The following is a 14,619-nucleotide window of genomic DNA, read 5'->3' on the forward strand; positions in this document are numbered from 1 at the left end:
TTAGTTAGAGAAGGAGCAGCAGTTTCTCCCCTCAGCTGCTGGTTGTCTTCTGCTGAAACATGTTCTGAACAAAAACACGAAGTTTAATTTTTTATATTCCAAAAAGTAGCTTTGATTAGCACATATGTGCACAATCGTTTACAAATGTTGATTGTTTTATTCAGGTAATTAACTTCTGAATGTTCATTCTTCCATGGCTGAATATGTGAATATCGCCATTTTTGTTGAGGCAGAAAGCAAACTTTTTATACATCACCAGGCATTTATTGTCAGACAGGAGTGCCATAGACCTGCATCTCAAGAGAATAACACTACGTAGTAATGCAAATTTTCTGCCAATTTTTAGTTTATGAAAGTCCATGTGTCAGATAAAAGTTGCCTTAAGGAAGCCTGTCTTCAGACAGTAAATGAAAACTTAATATTAAACAAAAGCATGTCACCTCGATAAGGGTTGTGGGAGGATAGTGGAGTGATACTAAGGAAACTGCTTCTTCAGAGAGACAGCATAGGCACAATAGGCTGAATGACCTCCTCCTGTGCTGCAACCATTCAATCACCATTTATATGTCAGAGGAAATGAAGATAATGACGTTTTGACTCTCAAAAGTACAATAGGTTTGTTAGCAAAATTAATGCCTGTGAGATAAAAGGACCATTAGCAGCATGGATACAAAATTGGTTCAGAGGTAGAAAACGGCATTGTCTTGAATACTTGTTTTTCAGATTGGAGAGTTATACGATGTTGTTCCTGGGATTCACACTAGGAACATTGTTCTTGGTAGAAATTAGTGGCTCAGACTTGAGGATAAAGGGCACCGTATTGAACATTGCAGGAGATATGAAACATAGACATGTACTCAACTGTGAGGATGATAGTAATAGACTTCAAGAGGATATAGAGAAACAGACGGTATGGGCAGAAACATGTAGGTGAAATTCAATGTATCAGTGGGAAGAATGAGTATAGACAGTACAAGCTCAACGACGCTAACAGAGTGCACAGCCTGAGAGAACAAGGGGATGATCGTGCACAAATAAATAGAGGCATGCAATACAAAACCAGGGAGTTGTTCTAAACCAATACAAAACAATACTTTATTGGAGCATTGTGTCCAATCATACTTTTAGAAGGATTTGAAAAGAATACAGAAGAGATTTACTGGTGGTTTCTGTGTTTGAAGGGGTACAGTACATGGTTAGAATTGAGATGCTTGGGTTGGTCTCCATTGAGCAGAGAAAATTTGACAAAAGACAGAAGGAATTTAAATAAAGGAAGTGACAAGAAATTGCTTTCAGTGGCTATAGGATTGTTACGGTGAGGGCACAGATTTAAGGTGTTTGTCCAAAAAGTCAGAGGCGATATGAGGAAAATAGTTAACACTTTCACAGCTTAGAATTTGGGATGCATTATCTGATAGGATGGTGGAAACAAATTCAATAGCAACCTTTGAAGGAACTGGACAAATATTTGAAGGAAAACAAATTGCAGCTGTGTTGGGTGTGGAGAGAAACGGTGGGGGGTGCAATTGAACTCCTCTTTGAAAGAAAGTACAGATTCGATGAACTGAAAAACCATTTAATTTTCTCATTCCATATTGTAAAGGGATATAGATAAGTTGATGGAAGTGGCAGATAAGTAGCAACTGGAATTCAATGTCAGTAAATATGCAAATATACTCTTTGGTTGAGAAGGTAATAATCATACTTGGATGATAAGAAAACTGAGTAACGTGGAAAGCCATAAAAAAAATCCTTCGGGTTCACATTTACAAAATGTAATAAAACTGTAGTTTGAGGTGAAAGTCATAAAAAGACTAATGAAATATTGGGTTTTATGGTACATGATAATTTAAATATTAGTATACAGTGATAAATCTATAAAGAAATTCCATAACACAGTAATTCAAATATTATGTTGAATTAAATGTTGCACATAATAAGAAGGATAGCAAAGCATTAGGTAAAATATGATGGATTAACTAGAATGATGCTGACATATACAAACATGAAAAAAAAGTTTTTGTAGAATGGATGCCATTGACAAGTACTGATTTCATAGTAGTGTTTGAAATTGTAAAGTGGGGCATAGATAATGTTTCATAAAATAATGTGCCAAAACTTTGCCATTTAATTATTTTCTAGGTGCGAGTTCTGTTTTCCAAAGGTCCTTTTATTGCCATTTTTGCCAGTGATCCACATATCATTATAAAGGCAATAAATCAAAATCTGAACAGTGTGTTAAGAGACTCTAATATCAATGGACATGACTATATGAGGAATATAGTCCACCTGCCAGTTTATCTGAACAGTCGTGGGCTTAGTAGTACAAAAAAGGCCTTTGCAGCAGTGCCATCTAATGGAGATGTTGGAAACTCGGACTGTACAAGTAAGAAGATAATCAGTGACTGAAAATTTATAATGTGTATTTCATGATCATTCTAGCTGTATTGCACATGTTCTGGGAGTATAAATACAGTTTAACAGTTTTAGTTACTGTGCTACAGGTTGGCATGAAGATAATGATCGAAAACTTTCGCAACACAGCTTGGGAGAATTGACCAAGCTTGGCAGTAAAACGGCACTCAATAGAAGGGTAAGAAATCAGTTTAAAATTCAAGTTAATTATTTAGTTTTTCTTTGATCTGATGCTTGTAGGATTTTTAATTGTGTAATATGATCAAATTACTTTCATAGTAATTGCAAAAAGTAGTCTAGAAATTGGCTTTGACTCAGAGTCCTTTATGAAATAGAAGAGAGGACTTCCCAAAGGAGGAGTCATTGAACTTGAAGCATTAACTCTGTTTTTCTCTCCCCCAATGCTTCCAGACTTGTTGAGTTTATGCAGAACTTTTTTTTTTAAATCTCTAAAAGAGAAATTGATTGTGAAATTAGGATTGATCATTTGCATATTATGGGACTATTAAATGTCTAAGGATTCTACAAAAATCTGTTTGATCTTTCCTTTTATTTCTTAGGATCAAAGTGGAAGTAAAGACTGTATGCTGTGCATTATGCCTATACTTAGTATTACATCATGCAAGTTTTATAGGTTTTAGCAACCATATTAACTAAAAGTAGCAGATATTTCTGCTTGTGCAGGAATCTTCCTGATTGATTCAGCTCATATGAAATTGTGGAGAGATCAATTAAGATTCTTATAGAGTCATAGAGATGTACAGCATGGAAACAGACCCTTCGGTCCAACCCATCCATGCCGACCAGATATCCCAACCCAATCTAGTCCCACCTGCCAGCACCCAGCCCATATCCCTCCAAACCCTTCCTCCTCATAGACCCATCCAAATACCTTTTAAATGTTGCAATTGTACCAGCCTCCACCACTTCCTCTGGCAGCTCATTCCATACACGTACTACCCTCTGTGTGAAAAAGTTGCCCCATAGGTGTCTTTTATATCTTTCCCCCTCACCCTAAACCTATGCCCTCTAGTTCTGGACTCCCCAGCCTCAGGGAAAAGACTTTGTCTATTTATCCTATCCATGTCCCTCAGAATTTTGTACACCTCCGACAATCCAGAGAAAACATCCCCAGCCTGTTCAGCCTCTCCCTGTAGTTCAAATCCTACAACCCCGGCAACATCCCTGTAAATCCTCTCCGAACCCTTTCAAGTTTCACAACATCCTTACGATAGGAAGGAGACCAGAATTGCACACAATATTCCAACAGTGGATTATGTAGGTAGAGATTATCTTGGGCTACCGACGGCTTGTAGCTATCTTCCGAAAAATATCGAAGGTTCCTGCGATGCTGAACAGGACACACTGAATGTTGAGATCCAAGAAGGGGAAGAGGAAAATATACTTTTCTGAATTTAAGAACCAATTATTATAAAAGGGGATGTTCAGAAGCCAATAATATGAGGAGGCAAGTGCTCTCAAACAGCATTGATCAAGTAGCATTGACTCTTCAAATCCAGGGCAAACATCTCAGGGACACCCGCCCCAATCAACCCCACCATCCTGTGGCCAAATTTTTCAACTCCCCCTCCCACTTTGCCGAGGACATGCAGATCCTGGGTCTCCTCCATTGCCACTCCCTGAGCACCAGACGCCTGGAGGAAGAACACCTTATCTTCCGCCTCAGGATCCTTCAACCCCAGGGCATCAATGTGGATTTCACCAGTTTCCTCATTTCCCCATCCCCCACCTTACCCCATTTCCAACCAGCCAGCTCTGCACCGCCCTCATGACCTGTCCCACCTGTCAATCTTCCTTCCCACCTAACCACTCCACCCTTTCTCAGACCTATCACCTTTACCCCACCTCTGTCCACCGATTGCACTCTCAGCTACCTTCTCCCAGCCCCACCCATCTCCCATTAATCTCCCCACTCCCGAGGCTCCCAGCCTCATTCCTGATGAAGGGCTTTTGCCAGAAACGTTGATTTTCCTGCTCCTCAGATGCTGCCTGACCTGCTCTGCTTTTCTGGCAACACACTCTTGGCATTGATTAGCAATCCAAGCATATGCCAAATATACACATTTCAGGGATATTCTTTGGTCTTGTTTTAAATGCCTTATTAAAATTAAGTGATTAATTCTTACTAGTTGATTGTAGTAGTATTTGAGGCATACGCTATGACTTTTTATGGAAATGTTCTGACAAAATCAGTGCCATATTAGAATTGTAATATTAAATGCTTAAACATTTAAAGTTGATTTCTGTAGAACTCATCAGTCAACCTTGGCTCAGAATAACATTGCCTGTTCTTGAATTAAGCTTCACTCGGAAGACAACAACATAACGATTTCAATGTAGCATAGAAAGAAAGATTCATTGTGAGAGATTCTGTATGAAGTACTGAGCAAGGTCACTTCTACAGTCATACACCATGGGAACAGACCCTTCCATAAAACCTGTCCATGCCACTATGATTCCTGATGAGTGGCTTATGCCTGAAACGTCAATTCTCCTGCTCCTCAGATGCTGCCTGACCTGCTGTGCTTTTCCAGCATCACTGTCTCAACTCTTATCTCCAGATCTGCATTCCTCACTTTCTCCATGCTAACTATAATTCCAAACTAAACTAGTCCCACCTGCCTGCCCTTGGCCCATATCCCTCCAAGCTTTTCCTATTCATGAGCTTACTCAAATGTTTTTAAACGTGATAACTGTATCTGCATCCACCACTTTTTCTGGTAGTTCATTTTGCATACACCACTCTCTATTTGAAAAAGAAATTTACTTCATGTCGTAGAGTCACAGAGATGTGCAGCATGGAAACAGCCACTTTGGTCCAACTTGAGATCCTAACCTAATCTAGGCCCATTTGTCAGCAGTTGGCGCTTATCCCTCTAAATCCTTCCTATTCATATATCCATCCAGATGTCTTTTAAATGTTGTAATTGTAACAGCCTCCATCACTTCCTCTAGCAGCTGATTCCATATACTAACCACCCTCTGCATGTAAAAGTTGCCCCTTTAAGTCCCTTTTAAATTTTCCCCTCTCAAACTAAACCTATGCCCTCGAGTTCTGGACTGCCCCACTCCAGGGAAAAGACCTTGTCTGTTTACTCTATACATACCCCTCCTTATTTTATAAACCTCTATAAGATCACCCCTCAGCCTCTGACACTCCAGGGAAAACAGCCCCAGTCTATTCAACCTCTCCCTATAGCTCAAATCCTCCAACCCTGGCAATGTCCTTGTAAATCTTTTCTGAACCCTTTCAAGTTTCACAGCATCCTTCCTATAGGATGGAGACCAGAATTGCATAGCATTCCAAAAGTGGCCTAACCGTTTCCCTGTACAGCCTTTACATGACCTCCCAACTCCTATACTCAATGCTCTGACCAATAAAGGAAAGCAACCTAACTCCTCCTTCACTATGCTATCTATCTGTGACTCCACTTTCAAGGAACAATGAACCTGCACTCTAAGGTGTTTTTTTTTGAGCAACACTCCCCGGGACCTTACCATTCTATGCATAAGTCATGCTCTGCTTTGCCTTTCCAAAATGCAGCACCTCATATTTATCTAAATTAAACTCTTATCTGCCACTTGTCATCCAGTTGCCCATCTGATCAAGATCCACTTTTTAAATCTTTCTCCCCTCGCTTTTAAAAAGATGTCCTCTAGTTTTGAGCTCCCACACCCTAAGGCAAGGACCATTGTCATTCACCTTATTTATGTCCCTCATGATTTTACAAACCTCTATAATGTCACCCCTCAATTTCCTCAGCTCCTGGCATTTCCAGCCTATTTTTATACCTCAAACCTTCCATTCCCAACAACATCCTGGTAAATCTTGTCTGAATCCTCTCCAGTTTGATAATATCCTTCCTATAACAGGGCGACCAAACTGCATACAGTACTCCAGAAGAGGCCTCAACAATGACCTGTACAACCTCAACATGGTCTTATGTGCCTTTTTGTGTAAATGTAGATAATCCCATTGCACTATTAAGAGATAAGCAGGGAAATTTGCTAGCATCCTGTCATTTATGCATACAAACTTTTCACTTATCTCCTTACTGTTTCTGGTGTCTTGTGCATAAATTGACTTCAAAATGTGTTTTATACTTTAATAAAGCTTAAATTGCATAAGTGCTTGTTTGCTTTTAAGTGCTTTGGAGTGTTATGAGGATGTGGATGTACTGTACCTTTTAACAGAGTTAAAAGCTAGTAAAACTACCTGACAGCATCAAGTGTTCTGAATAAGGTAACAATGTAGCACTTGATTGAAAGCTAGATTAGCTGGATTGCCTGGAAACACCAAAACAAATTTGAATTAGGCCAATCAGTTTAAATTTTACCCGAAAAAATTCCAAACTTCAGTCGAGTTTGAATTTCATATATTGACAATCTTAAAAGCCATTGACACAATCCAATGCTTTGGATGTATAAGACTAGTGAAAATTAAACAGTTGGGAAGAGAACTGCCAAGCCAATGACATCTGCAGACTGCCCGGAGAATAGCTCTCTTAAAAGTACCTTTATCAATCAGTAACCTGTGAAGCAGAAATCCTGAAGAAGAAAAGATGGTTTGACATTTGGCTGGTTTTTGAAAAGTTGAACTTTTCAAGGAAATCTTAATCAGAAGTTTTGTTGGACTAGTATTATAGACGGGAAAGTAAAAGATATGTTAGAGGAAGGAGTTGTAAATAGTTGGTTAATTATTCCCTGTTATATTTAAAGTATAACAATGTTGTTATTTTTACTTCATTTAGTTCTTGGCCTCGAATTTTCAAAGACTACTGCAGGGGCTAAATCTTTTCTGTGTTGCTGGTTTAAATTAAGTAGGAGGGTTTACCCTGTGTCGTAACAGGAGAACCTTGAGATTGTGAAAAGCTATATTTAAATGCAATTCCTTTTTCTTATCCTCCTGTGTTCCTCTCATGTTGCTTTTTCTTTTTTTTTTACACATTGATCATTTTGTGAATCAACAGGATACATATCGTCGTCGACAAATGCAGCGGCAAGTTACAAGGCAAATGTCTTTTGATCTGACCAAGCTTTTGGTTACTGAAGATTGGTTCAGTGACATTAGTCCTCAGACTATGAGGCGATTGCTCAACATTGTTTCGGTAACTGGTAAGCAACAGCTTCTGATTCATATGTTTCATGTCAATATATTTTCAGTATCATATGAAGAGCTTGACTAACAGATAGGAAACCAGGTAGGTTTGGATAGTCATTCCTCAGAGTGGAGACGAGTTGAAAATGGTGGTCTCCAGAAATCTTGTACCTTGCTTTTTCTGATTCATATAAACTATCTGAAGATGAGTATTGAAGGCAAAACTCTCTCAATTTGCAGATGGTACCAAGCTAAGGAGAATAGTGAATTGTGAGGCTGATGCTGAATAGTGACATTGATAAGTGGGACAAGTGGGTAGGTACCTGGCAGATGAATTTCACGAGAAATGTGACATAATATATTTTGGTAGAAGGAACCTGGAGACACCATGCAGGCTCAATGATACAACTTTGAGGGAAGTACAGAGGCAAAAGGACCTCTGGTTCACATGCATAATTCTCTAAAGGTTGCCAGGCAAGTTGACACAGTGGTTAAGAAGTTTTATAGAATCCCTGGATTTATGAATTGAGGCATAGAATTAAAAAAACACAAATAAGTGATGCTACACTCTACAAATCGTTGCTTAGATCAAGTTTGGAGTCTTGTGTTCAGTTCTGGGCACCTTTATCTAAGAAAGAATATTAAAGCCCTGGAGAGAGTGCAAAGGAGATTCACTAGAATGATACTAGGAATGAGAGATTTTAAATACAGGGAAAAGGAAAGAACTTGAACTTATTCTCCTTGGATCAAAAATGGTGACCTTACTCATGTGTTCAAACTTATGTACAGTTTTGACAGGAGAAAGAAAGATATTCTATTTCTGGTAATTGTGACTAAATAAGGATCACAGTTTCAAGGTTGTCAGCAAGAGAGCTAGGAATGAGATGAGAAACATTTTACTCAAAGATTTTAGGTTTTTGCTAAGTGCTGCCTGGGAGAGTGGTGGAGGCAGATTCCACAGGAAGTTCAAAAGAGAGTTGGATATAGACTCAGATGTACAGCATGGAAACAGACCTTTTTGATCCAACTTGTCCATGCTGACCAGATATCCTAAATTAATCTAGTCCCATTTGCCAGCACTTGACGATTATTCCTCTAAACTCTTCCTATTCATATACTCATCCAGATGTCTTTGATATGTTGTAATAGTACCAGCCTCCACTACCATCTTTGGCAGCTCATCCCATACAAGCACCAACCTCTGCATGAAGAAGTTGTCCCTTTAAATCTTTCCCTTCTCATCATAAACCTATGTCTTCTAGATTTTGAACTCACCTACCCTGGGAAAGAGACCTTGGCTATTGACCCTATCCATGTCCTTCATGTTTTGGAGACATCGGTGTTGGACGGGGATGGACAAAGTCTCACAATGCCAGCTTATATTCCAACAGGTTTATTTGAAAGCACTAGCATCTGAAGCGCTGCTTCATGCCCCTCATGATCTTATAAATTTCTGTAAGGTCATCCCTTTGCCTCCAATACTCCATGTATACTTGAAACTAAAGAATTTAGAGCACTACAGAGATACTTAGAGAATGGGTCTAGCTGGGTAGCTCTTTTGGGAGCCATTATGGACACAATGAGTCAAAAGGCCTCCTCTACTGTAAAATCCTATGATTCTACATCTGATACAGATGCATTAGATGGATAATATTTTAAAATGTCTAAACATGTTAATATCCCTGCTCTCTTTGGCCCTGGAAAATTGACTTGTTTGCCTTCCGCTATACTACAAGTCTTTCTTTTATTCCACTATCTCTTGATCAAAGCCATTTCTATTTCTAACTTTTAGCTTGTTCTGATGCAATGTCACAGACTCAAAAGGTTAACTCTGTCTACAGATGCTGTCATAACCTGTTAAGCATTTACTATATTTTCTGTTTTATCTCCAGTATCTGCAGCATTCTGTTTTTGATTGGTTTTTGATACATCTTTAATAGGTTCTTATTTTTCAGTTACTTCTAAATTATTGTTCTCCATCCATTGCAGTTATTATAATATCATTGCATTCTAGTTGCCATTATTCTTCAGTTGCAAATGTGTCAGATGACGTCTGGCAGGTGAAGTAGTAGAATTTGGTTTGTTCCAAATCCTTTGATCGGATTCCTGGTCTATGATCCAGATACTGTTTTCTGTGTAATATGACACTGTCTACGTTTAATTGACTCGGTAACTCACAGTGCATATGTTCTGTGCAGTGAACCTCACATGGCAACCAATTAAGGCAAATTTTGCTGTTTGCAAAGTGATTTAAATGCAGTAAACTCACTTTCTGGTTTAAATAATAGAAAAAGTCAGAAGTATGACCAATATCAGGTTAACAGATTGGAGAAAACAAAGCTGATTTTGAGGACTTGAGAACTTGGAAAAATTAAATGGTCAACTAGTAATGAAAAATAGCAATGGGAAACATTCAAAACTATGTTCAGTAGAGTTCAAGGAAAAATACTTTTGCTAAAAGGTAACAAGATAAGCACTCCTAAGGCTCCCATCAATGAATAAAGACATGAGGAAACAACTGATGGTTAGAAAAGAGACAGATATGAAGTGCAAGGTCAGCAGAACAATGCGAGCAGGTGTATATGAAATGATTAGGAAGATATTTAAAGAAAAGGGAGGCAAACCAGAACTATGAAGATCATTTAACAAAAATATATACTAATGTATAGTCAGCGTAGTGTTATGGACCAGGCCAGACCCCGTCAAAACATACCAAGAAAGTGGCCCAGACTCTAACTTTGCTAGTTTAAGCAGTTGTAACGTGGATACTCCAGGAGTGATGCTGCTGGTCAAACTACTTAGTTTTAAACAAAACAGAATTTATTTACAAGATTACCAAATGAATCACAAACAAAAGAGAAGAGAATACGGAATAACTTAACCTATCTGAAAACACAACAGATCATCCCAACTTATTGCTGTTCCCAATACTCTCAAAGTAAATTCAAACTAACAGGAGAGATGTCAGAGAGAGTACCAGCATGGACCTGCTTCTTTGGGTTCCGCAACTTCTACAACTGCCTGACAGCCTTCAGTGAACAGCCAGATTGCCAGAAAACCCAAATCAAACCAAAGAAAAGCTGAGCTGGAAGGACTGGCCACTCCCATTTCATTGTACAACTGGCTTTTTTAAAATTTAAAAGCCTTTCGCTTGAGGCGGTATTTATTAGCTATAATCAAATTGGCCCTAAAACCCTTCAACTTAGACTTTTTGGAGTCTGTGTCTTTTACAACGTCTCTGGGGGGGGGAAACAAACTAAGGACAAAATAACCTTGTTAAAGGAGCAGCATCACAATAGGTTTCAAAGAATATCTTGTTATTAAATTTTATAGTCACATTGAGAGTATGGGCTGATTTGGAAAGTTAGCATAGATTTATTAAAGGGAATGGGTGTCTTAACTAAGTTGAAGAGATATCAGTGTGTTGTAGAGAGCAAGTCTGTTGATATGGTGTAAATGAACTTCCTCAAGGTGTTTGATACAATGCTGCACACAGACCTGAGGAAAGCTATAGGTCGTGAACAGAAAGGGAAAATAGCAGTGTGGATATGAACGAACTGATGGATAAAAAACAATGTAATGGTTAATAGGTATTTTTTGGGTTAGAAGGAGGCTTGTAGAGAAGTTCTCCGGAAGTCAGTATTAGGACCCTTACTTTTCCTGATTTATAATTTTGGTCTAGATCTTGGTGTACAGGCAACCTTTTCAGAGTTTGAGGAGAATTGTAAACTTTGAGAGTGCAGTATAGAACTTCATAACCACATGAAGTTTGTAGAGTAAGCAGGTGAAGTTCAATGGGGAGAAGTGAGTGGAAGATATTGGGTGTTATCCTAAAGGATTTACAGGAGTATAAAGGCCTTAGTGTGTATGTGCATAAGTTATTAGATGTGGCAAGACAAGATAGAACTGTTAAGAAAGCATACAATACTCTTGGCTTCATGAATATAGTGATAGAGAACAAGAGTAGAGAAGTTATGATAAAATTGTATAAGATAATGTTTTTAGAACTCAGCTGGACTACTATGTGCAGGTTTGTGTGACACACTAGGATGGTTGGGGATACATTGCAGAGCATTATTTTAGAGCTTTACACGAATGGTTCCTTGGAAAAGAAAAGATTGAGATTTGAAAGAAGTTTTCAAAATCTTGAGTGGTCTTGCCAGAGTGGATGAGGAGAAACAGTTACTGCTTATGAAAGGATTGAGAACCAGATGGTACAGTATTAAGCATTTTGCAAAAGAAACAAATGAGATGCAAAAACACTTTTGCACTGTGTAATTACGATCTGGAATTTACTGCCTGGAAGTGTGGAGGAGGCATGATAATTAAGTGACTTTGGATAATTACTTAAATGGGAATGATGTAGATGATTATGGGGACAAACCAGGGAGATTGTTAAAGTGCCCAGGGAGCCAGTGCACAAACTGTGGAGGTGATCGCCTCTTGGTATTATCTTCAGAATATTAATCCAGGATCTCAACTCATGTCCTGGGAACCCAGGTTCAAAATCCATGATAGATAATTGAATTTGAATTCAATAAATATCTGGAACTAAGAGTCTAATGATGACTATGAAATAAATTGTTGAAAGAACCAATCTGGTTTCACTGTTGTCCTTCAGGGAACAATATCTGCCATCCTGAGAAGGGTTGGTGGACCAAAACATTACTTCTGATTTCTCTCCACCTACACTGCCAGACCTGCAGAGATTTTCCAGGCAATTTCTGTTTTGTTTGATTTCCAGTATCTGCAGTTCTTTTGGTTTTTATCTGCTGTCCTTATCTGGTCTGTCTTACATGTGACTCCAGACCCACAAAAGTGTGATTGACTATCAGCTGCTCTCCAGAATGGCTTAACAAGCCACTCAGTGGTAACAATTGCTACAAGATCTTGACAAAAGAAATAAAACTGACTAGTCCGCCTGTGTTAACCTAGGCACTGGACAATGGCAGTAAAACGGCTCTGTCAACCCTGCAAAAATCCCCCTTACAAACATATTGGTGCCAAAGTTGTGTCTCAGGTTAGTCAAGCAAGAGTTTGACATAGTTATGCTCATGGAATCCTATTTGACAGATAGTGCCCCAGACACCACTATCAGCAGCCCTGGATATGCCCTGTCCCACTGGCAAGACTGACCCCGCAGTGGCCCAGTGGTATACAGTTAAGAGAAAGTTGCTCTGGAGGTCCTCAGTATTGACTTTTGACCTCATGAGGTTTCATGTTAAACATGGACAAGGAAGCCTCCTGCTGATTACCATGTACTTCCCTCCCTCAGCTGACAATCCTGTGCTCCTCCATGTTAAATGACATTTGGAGGAAGTACTGAGGGTGGCAAGGGTGTAGAATGTACCCTGGTTGGGGGATTTCAATAACTTGTACCAGGAATGGTTCAGCAGCAGTACTATCCTAAAGGACACAGCTGGTTGTATCCTAAAGGACACAGCTACTAGACTGGATCTGGGGCAGGTAGGGAGAGAACCAGCAAGAGGGAAAAACACACTTGACTTCATCCTCACCAATCTGCCCACTGCAGATTTATCTGTCCTTGACAGTATTAATAAGAGTGAACCTGGCATTGTTCTTGTAAAGGTAGGTAAAAACAATGACTGCAGATGCTGGAAACCAGATTCTGGATTAGTGGTGCGAGAAGAGCACAGCAGTTCAGGCAGCATCCGAGGAGCAGTAAAATTGAAGTTTCGGTCAAAAGCCCTTCATCAGGAATAAAGGCAGAGAGCCTGAAGGGTGAAGAGATAAGCTAAAGGAGGGGAGAAAGTAGCATAGAGTACAATAGGTGAATGGGGGAGGGGATGAAGGTGATAGGTCAAGGAGGAGGGTGGAGTGGATAGGTGGAAAAGAAGATAGGCAGGTAGGACAGTGCTGAGCTGGAAGTTTGGAACTAGGGTGAGGTGGGGGAAGGGGAAATGAGGAAACTGTTGAAGTCCACATTGATACCGTGGGGTTGAAGTGTTCTGAGGTAGAAATGTTAGGTGTCGGCACATTGCTGCAAGTGTGGAGCAGAGGATCTTGTAGAGAGGTTAACTGACACCTCCCCAGATTAACTCTCCCCAGTCATCTGGTGTTCAGTTAACTCCCCAGACTGTATATCCCTCAGTTCTTGTAAAGACAAATTCCTGCCTTTGAATTGAGAATACCCTCCATCAGATTTACCAGAAGGTGATACCAGAAATGTAAGAGTCTATACTAGGGAACGGTTAATTTTAGTAAATTGTGTACAGACAGAATTTTCTATTTATGGGGAAGAGCATTACTAGAGGTCAATAGAGTGCGGAAAGAGGCCATTCGGCTCACTGAGTCTGCACCAACCCTTCAAAGAGCATCGCACCTAACCTCCACATCCCTGGACACCACAGGACAATTCAGCATGGCCAATCACCGAACCTGTACATCTTTAGACTGTGGGAAGAAACGAGAGTACTTGACTGGGTATAAAATACTTGTTGAGAAATCCATTTGGGAATTCAGAAAAAATATTATCACCCAGAGTTGGTGAAAATGTGGGACTTGCTACCACAAGGAATGGTTGAGGTGAACGACTTAAATACATTTAAGTAGAAGGTAGGCAAGTATGTAAGGTGAAGAAAATAATGAGTTAGTGATAGATGTAAATGGGAAAAGATGGAAACAGCTAGCTTGAAGTATAAATTTAACATCACTCAGTTCATTATATTCTCCCAATGAGAATATTGCATTGTGATAGTTTTTGCTACTTCCAATTCTCCATAACTGTTACATGCCCAAAGTTACATGAAAATTAATGTCAATGACAGTCATTCATCATTTCACCATTGGTTTAACAGTAAAGCTGAATCAAGCGCAGTGATAAAGAATATTATGCCATGAAATGATGACAGACTGACAGTTCTTTTCTGCAAGAGTCCACAACAACTGAGTTTCACATGACATGAGCTTAAAGGATGAAGGGTAAAAGAACTTTTAGGGATGCAAACACAACTAATTTTTAAAGTCACATTGCTGTATTGATGGAATGATATGAATAATAATGACAGCAAAGAACTGGTCCACAACAGGCACAGGCACATATCTGAAACAGCAGATAAGCTCAG

The 14,619-nt window shown here is 39.3% G+C and overlaps 1 protein-coding gene across 3 annotated transcripts in view; it reads left to right on the forward strand.

Annotated features, from left to right (window-relative positions):
• The window catches only part of LOC132834381 (kinase D-interacting substrate of 220 kDa-like), a 148,465-nt gene that overhangs the window by 93,926 nt on the left and 39,920 nt on the right, over positions 1 to 14,619 (forward strand). For all 3 annotated transcript variants that reach the window (XM_060853243.1, XM_060853261.1, XM_060853252.1), the window contains exons 19-21: positions 2,143 to 2,386; positions 2,505 to 2,593; positions 7,407 to 7,551. In XM_060853243.1, the coding sequence (XP_060709226.1) occupies positions 2,143 to 2,386; positions 2,505 to 2,593; positions 7,407 to 7,551 (478 nt within the window). The remainder of the gene's footprint in view (positions 1 to 2,142; positions 2,387 to 2,504; positions 2,594 to 7,406; positions 7,552 to 14,619) is intronic.

This window comes from Hemiscyllium ocellatum, chromosome 3, assembly GCF_020745735.1.
Source record: "Hemiscyllium ocellatum isolate sHemOce1 chromosome 3, sHemOce1.pat.X.cur, whole genome shotgun sequence".
Classification (NCBI taxonomy): Eukaryota; Metazoa; Chordata; class Chondrichthyes; order Orectolobiformes; family Hemiscylliidae; genus Hemiscyllium; species Hemiscyllium ocellatum.